Here is a 14,748-nt window from a genome sequence, read left to right as displayed (position 1 = left end):
TTTTTTTTTTGGGACTGCGACATTGTGGCTGACAGATCGGACATTTGACACTATTTTGGGACCATTGCTAAAAGTAGACACCGATTACTGTGTAAATGTCCCCGGCAGGGAAGGGGTTAAACACTAGGGGGTGATCAAGGGGTTAAGAGTGTTCCCTCAGCGGGTGCTAACTGTAGGGGGGTGCTGCCACTGCTCTCGATGACAGGGAGCAGCATCACTAGGTAGAACAGGGAAATGCCTTGTGTACTGGTGACGCACTGACCAAGAAGCACTAACCGACCTGGTAGAGTGTGCTTTGACTTGAAAGGGGGAATCTTATCCTTTAAATCACAAGTCTGAATTATAACTTGCCAAATCCACTTAGCGACGGTGGATTTCCTTTCTTAGGACCCTCTGGCAGAATAAATAAGACATCTGTCTTCCGAATCTGACCAGTCGTCTTTAAATAGACTGACTTCTCTCACCACATCAAGACAATGTAGTGACTTTTCTTCCCCGGAACATGGTTTTGGAAAAAATTATGGCAGGACAATATCTTGGTTCAGGTGCAAACCCAAGACCACTTTTGACAAAAAATCTGGACAAGGGCGTTAACACCACTCTGTCCTCGTGAATAATCAAGTATGGCTCTTTAGAAGAAAGAGCAGCCAATTCTGAAACCCTCCTTGCTGTGGATATAGCAACCAAGAACACCAGCTTCCTTGTCAGAAGGACTAAGGGAATATGCTGTATTGGTTCAAATGGCTGTTTTTGTAACACTGGCAAAACTAAGTTAAAGTCCCAAGGGTTCAAAGATGATCTACCTGATAGATTAATCCACATCACCGTTGCAAACCCCAGACTAAAGAATGTGTAGAAGCGGTCTTTGAAATAAGATCGATAAAGCCGAGACTTGGCCTTTAATAGTACTCAAGGCCAACTTCATCTCTACCCCTAACTGTAAAAAGGCAAGAATTCGGTCTAGGATATATCTCGGAGGGTGCCAACCCTTGGATTCACACCAGAAAACATAAGCCTTCCAGACTCTATATTATATAGTTATGGAAGCTGGCTTCCTTGCATTAGAGATAACTCACTCAGAAAGCCCACCTTTCTTCAGAATGTGGTTTTCAATAGTCAAGCCATTAAATTTAGTGTTTGTAAGGTAGGATGCAATACTGGCCCCTGTGAGAGTAGGTCTGGCTGTAGTGGAAGCGACCATGGATCCTCCACTGCCATCTTTACGGTTTCTGCATACCATGACCTTCCATTTTTGGTGAATTTCTCTTCCATGGGATAGAGTGTTGTGAATCTCTTTGGACGGAAAAAATGCTCATCTGGGTGATTCCATTCCTTATAAATAAGCTTTTCTAGTAATGCATGTACAGGAAACGCATGAAAAGGCTGTGAAGGTTTTAAGGAACCCAAAGAAGAAAGAATTATCAGCTGACTCTGCTAGAGGTAGCTTGAAAGAGGTACGAAGCATCTCTGTAAGAGTTTGTATCAGCAATTTCCCCAGATTGCGAGGCTGAAAAGGGGTTCATCTACCGCACTTTCCTCCACAGAGGAGTAATCGGCATGCCCTTCTTCCTGATGCCCTGAGGATGACACCTCATCCTCTACCCACTGTTCCCTTGGTAAGGGGTCTGAGGTGGGGGAGGGGATCAAACATGCTTCCTATCCTTTTGAATAGCGGATGCGATTAAAGTCACTAATCTTCCTTCTAGGCACTGTCGGGCGGAGGAAAATGCATATTCGGTCACATATACAGGGGCTGAAACATGAGAAGCAGCTGCACCAACAATTGGTCCCAATGATTCACCCTGGCTTGCCATATATGGTATCTTGGGTGAGGAGGACAGTCTAGAGACACGGCTGTAGTTCCCCGCGCCTGGGGGTGGAATTTTTGGTACCTTTGGGGTGTCTTTTTTGGGAGCCATAGTGCTGAGCACACAAGAAAGAGGCACAACTCGCTGACAAAATAGTTTAGCAAAAAAACAATGCTAATAAAGCTCAGCTTTAGTTATCAAATATCATTCCTTCACTGGAAATGTGCTGGTCTCTGTCCCCCAGCACCGTGTGCCCCTCCTGTACTTACGCTCCCGGCATGCGGTACCAAGCCTTTTGCCATGCCCGCTCCGCCAATCAATGCCCCCCCCGTCTTTAGCCAAAATCCGTTGATGCCCGACACGCCCCTTGAGCGAGAGGGGAGGCAAGCGAGGGCTGGGTGGTGGGAGTTGTACCTCCCTGTTCAGGATGAGGCTGGGACTTCTGAGCTGACTGGGAAGCAACATATAAGGTATGCATTTACTCCCTTTAGTGGAGATTTTATGGCATGACAATGACAACATTAGTACTTTATGTAAGAAAAAAAGCATAAGTGGACTTTTTACAGTTCCTAGGCTTCTTCCCTTAGCTTTTCCTCGGTGCAGGATACTGCTGTAACAAACAGATCCAAACTTCCCCCATCACGGCGGGCTGCGTTAGCAAACATTCAAGGACTGGGTCTCAATTATAGGGGTCCCACTGCCTTGGACCTGTATAGCGACCCTCAGGTAAACTTTGGGTAATGTTGCATGAACAAAAAGTTCTGGGTCCTGGGGTCCAGCCCTACAAAGAGGCGTTACAGGCAAAACCTCGTGCTTCGTATACGTGGCCCGGGTACCATCCACCTTGGCCTCAGTAGTACTTTGGATGGATCTGGTCTATGGAGGCCGTTTAAATCCAGCATGGGATCCCTCCAGCTTGGAGCTCTTCAGAGCACATCTTCACTCGTGACCAACACCTTAGACACTGGCGTTAAAACTGAGGTGCTCCTGGAAGGAGGAGGGGTTATATAGGGAGTGAACTTCCTGGATTGGGTATGCCAGTGTCCATCACCTGATGGTACCTATATACCCATTAAGTTAATAACTAAGGCTCTGTGTCCCATGATGTAGGATAAAGAAATATCAAGAGCTAAATTGTGCCAAGTATAATCAACAAACCCAAGCCAGATCCCACCACTCGCATCCCCCCTGATCCCACTCATGGGCATGTTTCAATGCAAGAAAAAAATGACGCATGATGTGTAAATTTGTCCAACTTGGATAAAAAAAGCACCTCTACAAAAAAGGGAAAAAACAAAACAAAAAAAACTTACTCTATAAAAGAGTTTCATAATTGCTCCAGTGATCCTGTAGTATACTGTCTGGCCTGTCCTTGTGGCCTCCTATATGTTGGTAGAACCATCCATCCCCTTCGCCAACGATTTGGCAAACACAGGCGGTTCATTGAACAGCGATGAGCACAGTGTGCCAAGATATTTTTTGACCGAACAGCAAAAGTCCACCTAAGGCCTGAAGGTGTGGGTCATAGAGAACATCTCTGGAGGTTTGCCTGCTGCAGAGCGTTTCAAACGACTCTGCCAGCAGGAGACCGTCTGGATATATTCCCTCTCATCAGGGGGACTCAATGAGGAGTTAGACGCATACACCTTGTTATAAAAGATCGCAGGTCAACTTCTGATTTGTCCCCCCCCCCCCCACAAACAGGTCTGTTTATGCTCTACCGGTTGGGAGTGGTATAGTAAATAAACAACACACACATACATACACACATACACACACACACACTGCATGAGCCATCATTAGGTGCACCCCACTTGGTATCCACACCATGAGGGGACACACACATATACATCCCTTCTATACCAGTTAGGGGGAACGCAGCACCAATTTTATCATTACCGTTCATTATTATTAATAATAATTCTTTACACTACAGTCTGTTCCCCTTCCCCCACCTCTTCATATTCACATGCATACTACCCCCCCTTTTTCTATTTTACTTGCCTGGCCCTTTATACATCATTAACTTCAATAGGCTTCTATACATATAGAAGAAAATAACGCTTCAAATATTTCCATGTGTATCAGTTAAATTTTTTTGCCAATGCAAGACTGTTAACCCCAGCTTCACCTGCTCCGTGCTATAATTAATTTTTCCCTAAATTGTTTACTGATTGGTCTGCTGGTGGTTCTAGTGCCACAGCCACACCAACATGCTCTCCATTGTGTATATATAGCCATCCTCCTCTAGAGGGCAGCAGGTCAATTGAAGGAGCAGCCAGCTCCAATTGACAAGATTCTAACCCTGCCTTGGTCCAGACGCCGATGACATCACTTCCTGTTCCACAGTCCATGCTGGTCAGTGTGGAGCTTCCTGGTTGCGGGACCCACAGAGCCATGTGGAATGCCAGAAATGCACTTTACTTTGACGAGCATGCATCTTGTATGATGTTTTAAGTGTTTTTAATCTTGTTCTATTAAAGTCATCATTTTAAAACTACGCGGAGGCCGGCGCCTCCCCCTCCTTTTTTTCCCTTACCTACCCAAGCAAATGCTGCAAGAACCCTAGGGTTCCACTGAACCCTGATTGAAAATGGCTTTATAAGACCCTTGTATGAGTAACCTCTTACCCGATATGTACATCCACTATTCAGTAGAACACGTTACCTGCATTCACCGCTTTTCTAACAATAATAACTCAATAAAACAATTCTAACATGCATAATGGCTAAAGATAATGGTTGTCTCTAGTCAGCTGACACAATTGTAAGCTTTACACACATGGGAAAACGATTACGCAACTGTGCCACAGAAGCATGTATAATGAATCATTTTGGGCCAGTGTATGGCCAACTCAATTCAAGTGGCATTAGAAAAACAATGGACCTTATAATGTAAAATATAACATAGTATACCTGCAAAATCTTATAAAAAGCAGCTTCCATATTGGTTACCATCCGTTTTAGCTTGCTCATAAGGGTAAGAGTTTTCAAAATGACATCTGTGGAAACATTGCTTTGAGCAATAATCAAAATAAAGAAAGAAAAAGAGAGAGAACAAGCAATTATTCACTAGAGCATCACTACAGGCATCTTTATACAGCAGTGGTTGGAATCATATCCATACCAAATACAAAAAGTGTCTGCTCCTTATTTAAAGTAATTTTTGTCCTCATCATAAAATATTTATTGGGCGTATATTGAGTGACACAGGTATTCAGATACAGTTGGGTTATACTGCTGTCCAGAGGAGGTTGGGATACTGGCAAAAAATGTAAGCCAGCCCCTCTACTCAAATTTTACAATAAGTAAAAAAATATTATTTTCTCCATCATTCATCGCCACAAGAATTCAGATATAGTTGGGACATCCTAAAGCAGTCCAATGGAGGGGATGGCAACATCCACTGAAAGACACAAAAATTTTGGGAAAGGTCTACAACTTAGGAGTAACTGAAGAACAAAATACCTAAATTTGAGCTAGATAAAGCCCCATCAAGACAAGGAAATTGCCACAACCAAGAGGAGGCCTCAAAGGACCAATCTGGTGCTCCAGATCAGGATAGAAATATCACTGCCATAAGGAATGGCACTACCTAAAGAAAAAGGGACCCTGAGCTAACAAAAAAGTTTTGAGAGAACCAACCAGCAATTCACCAAAAAACAGGTAGAACAAGGTGGACATTCAAAACAGATTCATTAGAAAAGACCAGGCTAGAAAACATAAGATTTCTAACATTTAGGGTTAAAAAAAAAAAGTCTCCATGATGAGAAGAGAGGTTGTCTGGTCAGACAACCAATTCACAGATTTCAATGGAACATGAGAGCCCTTGCAACATTATATCCCAACAGACATCTAAGTAAACCTTAAGAATGGTAGAAAAACCCAAGGTTAAACTTTGAAGTCAGACTGAGTGAAGGAGGGTGAGAAAGAGGCTTCAAGCTTCCCTTCTCAGCCTTTGAACCCTACAAGCTGGGTAGGAATCAGGCTCCGAATTATCTACTTCAATCACTGCTAAAGCTAGGCATACACAGCTAGTTATTTTTTCATTGAGCCAGCAGGCTGAATGAAAAAAGAAAAGGAACAGGTTCCCCCATCCACAGAAGGTAGGTGGAGGAATCCTTCCTGCTAGAACATCATATTCTCACAGCAGGGACTCTCTACCAGAATACACTAATCAGTGACTGCAGCCGATTGGCTGCAGGTGTTGAATGATTTACATTTTACAGCATGGCCAATTGAGCAAACATGAAGGGCTATGCAGACTAAATTTGTCCTGTTCCTGTTGAGCTGTCCAAATATCGATTCATCTGTACCCACCTTTAAATACATTAGGGAAAAGAGTGGATTCCTCCAATCTGTTTACAGACATCCTCCGTTGCGGTAGAAGCATACTCTGGCCACCCATGATGTTACAAATGTCACAAGTCAGAGGAGACGCTATACTATGAAGAATAACCAAATCAGATGCATCATTAGCATCCAAACACACAGCTAGGGTTCCCTATGCATTTGTATAGACTTCAGTTCCATGCGAGACAAAATTCTATGCTTGTAACATTTATTCCAGCTGGTAAATATGGTGGCTTCTACCTATTCTGACATGGTCTGACAGATTAAATTTACTGCCAACACAGGGTGGAGAGCCAGACCTGTTTATTCAAACTGGACTTTAATCTGATAATCTTAGACAGTGAAATCACAAAAGGTGAGCATTATTCAAGCCTTATGGTGGTCTGCCAGTTAAAATGGATCACTGGCATATAGATGGCTGCAGCAGAGCAGCAATTTATAAACTCTCTCACAAAAGGGAAAATGTTCCAATACACCATCAGGCAGGATTGCGGAACCTTCAGGATATATTCATATCTAAAAAAAAAAAAAGGAGTGACCCAAACACTGGCTGTAGCATGAAGGTCTCTGCAGCTGCAGGAAAAAATGCCAGTGTTCCTAGAAGATTGCTTTGCTGCTTCTTAGTCTTCAAACAGGACTGCCTTCTACAGTTGCTGGTTTTTTAACTACATGATATGGACTTTCATAAGCTAGGACTTGTTTTCTTGTCATTATTCCTCTTGTGACTGTTTACATGCCATTTTAATTTGCCCTTTCCCCCCTCCTCCTTCCCCTTTGTTTATGAGCAATCTGATGGTGAAGTATACAGCTCACCCTACCCACCTGTATGTAGAAAATTGTTATGACTGCTTTCAGCAGACTTAAAAGAAAAGCGTCCAACCGAAGATATTAGCATAAAAGTGAAACATGCTGGGTACAGAGTTATATGTGGGCTGGCTTATACATTTTTTAATCACCAGTGTCCCAACATCCTGCAGGCAGCAGTGTAACCCAAAATGTTCCTAAAGTCCCTCAATGGATGATAAAGAAGAAGTTGTTCTGTTTCATCTTTTACATTCTATTTGGAATTTTGTGTCTATAGTGTGTTTATCTCATAGTTTGCATTAAAAATATAGCATCTAACAGATACTTGGGGACATATCATGCAATGCAGAGAATATTGGATATAGCTGGGGCTACTGGATCTTGACATTGTATACATGTCCAGCCTAGTGACAGTCCTCCCTATTCCCATTATACTTTAATAAAAGAACAGTGACTGTTTCACTTATTAACCTGTGCTGGGATCCAGATATGCTCTTCAAACTTAATTTTAACATTTGAGGATGCTAGTTTTATTCTGGGATTACATTAAACACATATGAATGAACTTTAATATAGTTTATGGGTCTCCACTGAATAAAAAAAAAAAAATCAACTTACATAAGCTCAGAGTCCACCATTTTAGCACCAAAGCTGGAATCCACACCAATGAACGTGAACTCATAGTCTACCAGAGTAACACATCTGCTGACAGCCAATGTCCTAGCAAGTCGAGATTTTAATACATCATCACCACAAAGAGGTGAGAAAGGTTAAGAAATAGAACAAAAGTTAAAAAAAGGAAAAAAGTAGATGCAACACAGCCTTTAAAAAATAAAAAAATAAAAAACAGAATACAAGAGACACAGCTGGTATCTGCACGGTTAACATCTATTCCATCCTGCTGGCAAAAATCACCATATTGCTGTTATTCTGGTGTTCTAGAAACCTAATATTCAGAGCCTTGAGTTTGCAAGTTAAATATTGCTAACACACTCCCAGGTGAATTGGGACAGAGAGTACACAACACAGAACCCTATGATCAGAGTCTCAACTTAAACTTCATATCAGCCTCTTGCAATAACATGTGTAGCAGCGGGAGATGGAGGGGGCATCGCAAACAAGTGTGCTGCAAGCAAATGTGCCAGTAAGGAACATGCTGATTAGAAGAGAGCAGAGAGATGGCCTCATCAGTCCTCCTTGCTGCTCTATCAGTATCCAATTAGCAGCCTGTGGGCAGGGTGGTGTCAGCAGTAAATGCATTAACCTGTATCAGCGAAAGTGGTGTTGCCTTTCTGGCTGTGCTGTCTGTGTACATCTAAGGACCAAATAAATAGAAATGCAAGTCTGCTCCCTCATGTGTATTTAGAGGTTTGGAGCTTGGCTTTAAATATATGGTGTTCCTAACTGTTCCACCATGCAGATCCAGTTACACACAAATTTTGAAATATTTAAAGTTTCACTGCAGCCTTACAAGTTTGACTTTCCAGTATACAGCCCTGGATTGGTAGGCCCACTGAAGTATATTAAACTTACTAATATTAGTACATTGTAACCTAGTATATGTACATGAGCTAAACTGGTAAAGACCGTCAAATGTCTATTGATTGTTTGGGTTATTTTAGGCTGGTCTTTAAATGATTCATAACACACTAAGATATTTTTTGGTTAAGTGTGCCATTATTAGAGAAGATGAAGTGTAACTGTCACAGAGCAGGAGGTAATGGGGGCAGAGGGTGCTGCTCATACACCACAGGGTGAAGCAGGACCCAATTAGTTAAGAACTACATAAGGTAAAATTCAAGCCGATCACAAAAGTGCAAGAGAGGAGGGACAGTTTACCATGCAATGTTAGAAGAGGCATAAACTGATAAAGTACCAGGGGAGAGAATTCAGAGAGCAGATAATCATGGATGGGGTGAGAGAGGAGGTGTAGTGTCTGCTGACATTTACAGGAGGAACGCAAAAGATGGCAGAAAGAATATGATCATGGAGCAGGAAATGCAGAAAGTGGGAGGTGAATGAGGTAGCGCATAGCAATCGAGTGTTGAGGGATATATAGGAGAATGACAGATTATTAGGACAGGTTGGAGAGAGAAACTGGTTATAAAAACTGGTGTAGTGCATAGAAAAACAGAAAAGGTACAGTACTAATCATCGATATGGCGGAGGAAATACTGTATGTATAATAGGCAGTTTTTATTTTTTTTAATGCCTTCTGGGGAAGAACAGCAATTCATATCCTTTTCGTTCAATGCTGAAATTGTGGTAAAGCTGTTTGTACCAGCCATGATGGGGAAGCCTCACCAGTGCATATTAAGAATAATGTGGATGTTTTTTCTTCCCAATTATGTTTGCAAAGAAGGAAAATGCATTTAAAATGAACTGTATTAAAAGGATATTGATCAAAACATCTATTGCTTTCCCCGTTCTTTCACATTTCTTCTTAATCAATACTTCATCCACAGTTTGATCAGGAACAAGAAGCTGATCAAGAATGACTGGAAGCAGAAGGTCTAAAAAGCGCTCAGCCAGCTGGCTGGCACCTTTATCAATGGCATCCTAAAAGAAAAGAAAAGAAAAAAAAAAAAAGGCATTACTGTTAAATCCTTCCAGGGTCAATAGTAAATTCACGTTTAGCACATGAAGTGATCTACCCTGCTCATAACTTAAAGGAGCATAATTACAAATATTTGAACACAACAGAGAATCCAACACATACCACACTCAAACCTGTGCTCATCTTGCTGAGCAGTGTGGTCAGACAGCTTGCCCATAACCCTCTACCAAACTGTCCAATAACACGGATCAAAAGAGACAGATGTGAGACACAGCTCTAGTCTCTGTCAACAGACACCGCTATAGACAAGCGGCATCATTCATCACAACAGGTGGAAGGGAGCCTATCAGCATGAAGCTCCTGTGTACATTCAATTCCCACTGTCTGTGTAAAAAAAAAAAAAAAAAAAAAAAAAAAAAAAAGAAATGAATAGGCAGCGAGACTAGGAAAATCCAGGATCACTCTATATGAAAGTGCACTTACTCCATAGACCTAAAATGTTCTCATTCGTATTTAAAATTGCACATACAAATAAAAAGGACATTTTTACTCACCATATTTTTTTTTTGCTATTTGAGGGACACAAGTCTTATACTGTAAAACGGGAGTCGGCAACCCTTCAATCACAGACAGGTAGATTGTGTCCCTTCCTCGCTGACCCCAGGAACTTGTACAGGAGTGGGGTAGCATTTACTGGAACTCCCTGTATTTTCCTCTTCTGGCAGGTGAATGAAGGTGAGAGGTGGAAGAGTAGCAGGCTTTCAGCTGACAGGAGGAAAATACAGGGGATTGATTCCAGTAAATGCCACCCCCACCACCATTCCTGTCCAAATTTTTGTTTCTGCTGCTGGGTCTCTCCACAGTCTTCATTCATAAGTGTTTACTATGCTTCAGCTTGTGAATGAACAGAGAGACTATGCAGAGCTCTTCCTGTTTAGTCATTCTGTGCTGCTGAGGCTATAGAGATGGAGATTGAGATCTGGGTTTTCAATCCCCTTCCTTTGTCTCATGCAGGGCTGTTTAGAGCCCCTAATATTTTTAGCAAAGGGCTCCCTCAACAGGGCTGCCAAATAAAAAAAATATATATAATAGGCGCCCAATGATCTTTGATCTCTCATGTTATGACAGGGTCTCCACCTCTCAAAAAGGTTGCCTATCCATGTTGTAAAGTTATACTGCTGCCTAGAAACGTTTGGATACTGGCAAACTAAAAAAAGTTGTAGGACAGCCCAGGGTAACGCCTACTGCTACTAGTAAGCCTTTCAGGGCAAACAGTACCAAGAGAATAAATATAAAACACACATGGGTAGGACACATGTCCTTCAATGGACACCGAGAAAAGGATTTTTTGCAGGAGTACAAAAATTCCATTTATTTCTCGTCCATTAACCACTTTCAGACCGCACCAATTTGCTGGTCAAAGACGAGACCACTTTTTGCGATTCGGCACTGCGTCGTTTTAACTGACAATTGCGCGGTCGTGCGACGTGGCTCCCAAACAAAATTGACGTCCTTTTTTTCCCACAAATAGAGCTTTCTTTTGGTGGTATTTGATCAACCCTGCGGTTTTTATTTTTTGCGCTATAAACAAAAATAGAGCGACAATTTTGAAAAAAAAAACGCATTATTTTTTACTTTTTGTTATAATAAATATCCCCCAAAAATATATAAAAAAACATTTTTTTCCCTCAGTTTAGGCCGATACGTATTCTTCTACATATTTTTGGTAAAAAAAAAAAATCGCAATAAGCGATTATTGATTGGTTTGCGCAAAAGTTATAGCGTTTACAAAATAGGGATAGTTTTATAGCATTTTTATTAATAATTTTTTATTATTTTTTTTACTAGTAATGGCGGCGATCAGCGATTTTTATTGTGACTGCGACATTATGGCAGACACATCGGACATTTTTGGGACCATTGTCATTTATACAGTAATCACTGCTATATAAATGCAGTGATTCCTGTGTAAATGACACTGGCAGTGAAAGGGTTAACCAGTGGGTGGCAGTGTAGGGGTTAAGTGTTCCTAGGGGAGTGTTACTAACTGTGGGGGGGGGTTGGGCTTTCATTTAGTGTACACTGATCTCTGCTCCAATCACATGGAGCAGAGATCAGCGTCACTAGTTGCTAGGCAGAATAGACAAATGTTGTTTACACAGCATTTGCTCTATTCGGCCGCTCCGTGAGACGATCGCGGGGATGCCCGCGGCGATCGAGTCCGCGGGTCCCGCGACCGGACTCACGGGGGTCCCGACCAGCGCGGGAGCGCGCCGCCGGCGGCGCGCTCCCGATGGCAGGGCGGCATCGAATATTGGACGTACCTTTACGCCAATATGCCTGCCCGTGCCATTCTGTCGACGTACATCGTCGTGCGCTGGTCGGGAAGTGGTTAAGGAAACAAAGTCTCATTGTCAGAATGTCCAGAAAAGGGCCAATTGAGGGGTTGCCAAAAACAAACAACCACTAACAATCCTGCTAAAGACAGTAAAAAACTGTCAAGGGTTTCTGTCGTGTATTTTGGGGAATATTGTCTCATAGGTTAATCTCCTTAAACCCCTTTGTGGTTGCTAGCATCCTGCAGGGTGGAGTTCCTCACATGGTTGGGTTGCTTGGAATAGGGGAGGTTATTGCGAGTGCCTTTCATTTTTCTGGCCCTTTGAAGCTAGATGTCTTCGTATCTTTTTGTTTTCTATGCAAAATCTATAAACAGGAAATTACAAAAAAAAAAAACACAAACACACACACACACACACACACACACAGAGAACATACGGCAAATACTTCTTTGAAGAGCGACAAAGCCAATGCTGCACAGCTCTGAGGAGCTTCCAGTGAATGGCTTGACCAATGAACAAGAGCTACAGCAGGCTCTGGAGATTTTGTGCGTGGCCCCAGTCTCCCACTGCCTCCACTTGGAGCAGGCGGCTCTAAAATAGCTTGTCGCAGAAGGTGCCTTAGGTTTGTCACAGAGCAGAAAGCCAGCAGCAATTCCAAGACCTGAAAAATTACAGTTATTAAAGGAAGTATAAAATAGAATTTTACCTATAATGATACAGTCAGTTTAATTGGTAATATAGTTTTCCTTGTCCTAAAACAGCAACCCTGAGATCATTAAAAAACATACTTCTATTAGGAATTGAGGGATAAAAACATTTTTTGTTGCAATCAGAAGTTACCTTACTACACATTATGTGCATTCCGATTCATTTTGATTGACACCCCCAATGCCCTTAACCAACACAGCTTCAATGCACATATGTTGCAGCACACAACACATCAGATCAGAAAATAATGCTGCGTTTATGGGTACATTCCCGTGCACTGGTAGCCCAGTTTAAAAGCAATGGGCTGCCTTAACGCAATGCACATGACAGACCACAATAAAACGCAGTGCATAGAAACAAAGAAGTGTGAATGAGCCCTTAAAGTAAACCTGCCACAAACCTAGTAAACCGAGTAAAACAGAGAATATGATTCAAAAATGTAAAAGTTAAATCTAGTTTAAAAAAAAAATTATATATATCTATCTATCTATCTATATATATTGTCAGTAGATCCAGAGAAATATAGACAGCTGAAGTTGCATGCAAAGCCTATATTTTCCTGGAAAAGTAGATTTGGCCCCAATTGTTCCACCTCTATCTATCAAAGTTGCTCTTCGTAGTGAAAAGGGCAGGAGAGGGCTAAGAAAAGATCAACTTTAACAGATTTACACGTAAATTTAGCATGTCTGAAATTTTGATGGTTTACTTTCAGCAAAAAAAATAAATAAAAAAATAGATCTTAATTTTCAGTGAAAATACTGAATGCACTATAGACCAGCCTTTTTAAACCAGGGTGCCTTGGTAAATTGCCAAAAAATTCCCCACAAATTGTATACAAGCCAGAAGGTTGATGAAACTTGTCTTTATTTACACAAAGCCACAGGTTTTCAATGTGCACCATTACAACCTTGCAGGTGGCATCCTAGCAATTGATCAATTATGTAATTGGATGATAAAGGAGGACATTGGGCGTGTCGCAGCATCCTAGCATCCTTGTTTGCCCCAACTCTACCCCACTCCATCAGCACCGGGGACCCATTAACAGAGAGAAAAACGAGGCAGAAGAGAAATGCTGGAATGCTAGTCAGTACTAGTGTGTAAAGGTATATTTGCTTTGGAAGAATAAATCCCCTCTAACATTGGGTGTCCTACTTGCATGCATGTTGTTGCATTATATAAAAACTTTTTTTTTTTCACATTTTAGAATGGGGTGCCTCAAGATTGTTCATGTTTTAAAAGGGTGCCTTGACTGGGGAAAAAAGGTCATAAAACCTTATTGATCTTGTTCATTAACAAGTCAGATTCTTCTGTTCATTCATTTAAATACAGCCTGCTATACTAGAAATTGCAAATCCACGATACATGACTATAGGCATTCTGCCACATAGGTGCATAAGTGAACTAAATAATTACCTTGAAAGCAGAGTCTGGATCCTTTCCATGTAGAAGTCCCAGAATTTGATTAAGACATGAATTAAAATGCTCATATCTAATGAAGGAAAAAAATTAAAGCTCAGCGTGGAAAGATATTAATTATATAAGCAGCTTAAGAGAAAAAAAGAAAAAAAAAAAAAAAAACAAATCTCTTTTTTGGGCAGAGAAGAGCATTTTGATTGTCCAGGATTCAGCTATGCAAAAGATGTAAGATCTTCGTGGCAGGGACAGGTTGAAAGTTTGGCTGAAAGCCTTGATACTAGAGCACGTTTGCTAATGACTGTACAGACAGAAGCAGTTTATGTCTGCATGGAAACCAAATGTGAATGATTGCAAGTGTCCATGTGAACCCGCTAACACACATGCTAAACAAGGCCCGCGGGTCAAATCAGGCCCTCCAGGGAATTTCATGTGGCCCTCACACCTCTCCTGCTGCTCAGGCACCCCCTCGTCTCTGCCGAAAAGAGGAAAGAACTGCTTTGCCAGATCCTGCGCTTCTCTGTGCAGCCGTAGCACCCCCTTGTTCCTGCCTCCCTTAGTCTCAACGCTCAGCAGATTGCAGCAGCTGGCTCCTGCCCTCTTCTGGCCCTCCTCCAGACCCTGCAATTTCTGCTTCCCAGCCCTGCCCCCAGCTTCTACACAGCAGCAGCACAAAAGGTGTATCAAAATCAAATAAATGGTGATGCACTACCTTAGAAATAATAAATTAAAGTGCCTAGTGCTTACAATTAATTAGATAATAGGTT

General features: G+C 41.8%; 1 protein-coding gene across 1 annotated transcript in view; it reads right to left on the bottom strand.

Moving 5' to 3' along the window:
- The window catches only part of CIP2A (cellular inhibitor of PP2A), a 98,057-nt gene that overhangs the window by 28,958 nt on the left and 54,351 nt on the right, over positions 1-14,748 (bottom strand). Inside the window, exons 8-12 of the mRNA XM_077482442.1 lie at positions 13,982-14,057; positions 12,297-12,521; positions 9,364-9,523; positions 7,583-7,724; positions 4,724-4,823 (exon numbers count right to left, since the gene is read on the bottom strand). Coding sequence (XP_077338568.1) covers positions 4,724-4,823; positions 7,583-7,724; positions 9,364-9,523; positions 12,297-12,521; positions 13,982-14,057 — 703 coding nt within the window. The remainder of the gene's footprint in view (positions 1-4,723; positions 4,824-7,582; positions 7,725-9,363; positions 9,524-12,296; positions 12,522-13,981; positions 14,058-14,748) is intronic.

Source organism: Lithobates pipiens, unplaced genomic scaffold (assembly GCF_037356315.1).
Source record: "Lithobates pipiens isolate NorthernLeopardFrog02 unplaced genomic scaffold, aLitPip1_a1.2 Scaffold_16, whole genome shotgun sequence".
NCBI classification, from domain to species: Eukaryota; Metazoa; Chordata; class Amphibia; order Anura; family Ranidae; genus Lithobates; species Lithobates pipiens.
Note: the sequence above shows the minus strand (reverse complement) of the source record. Positions and strands in the feature narration are given on the sequence as shown.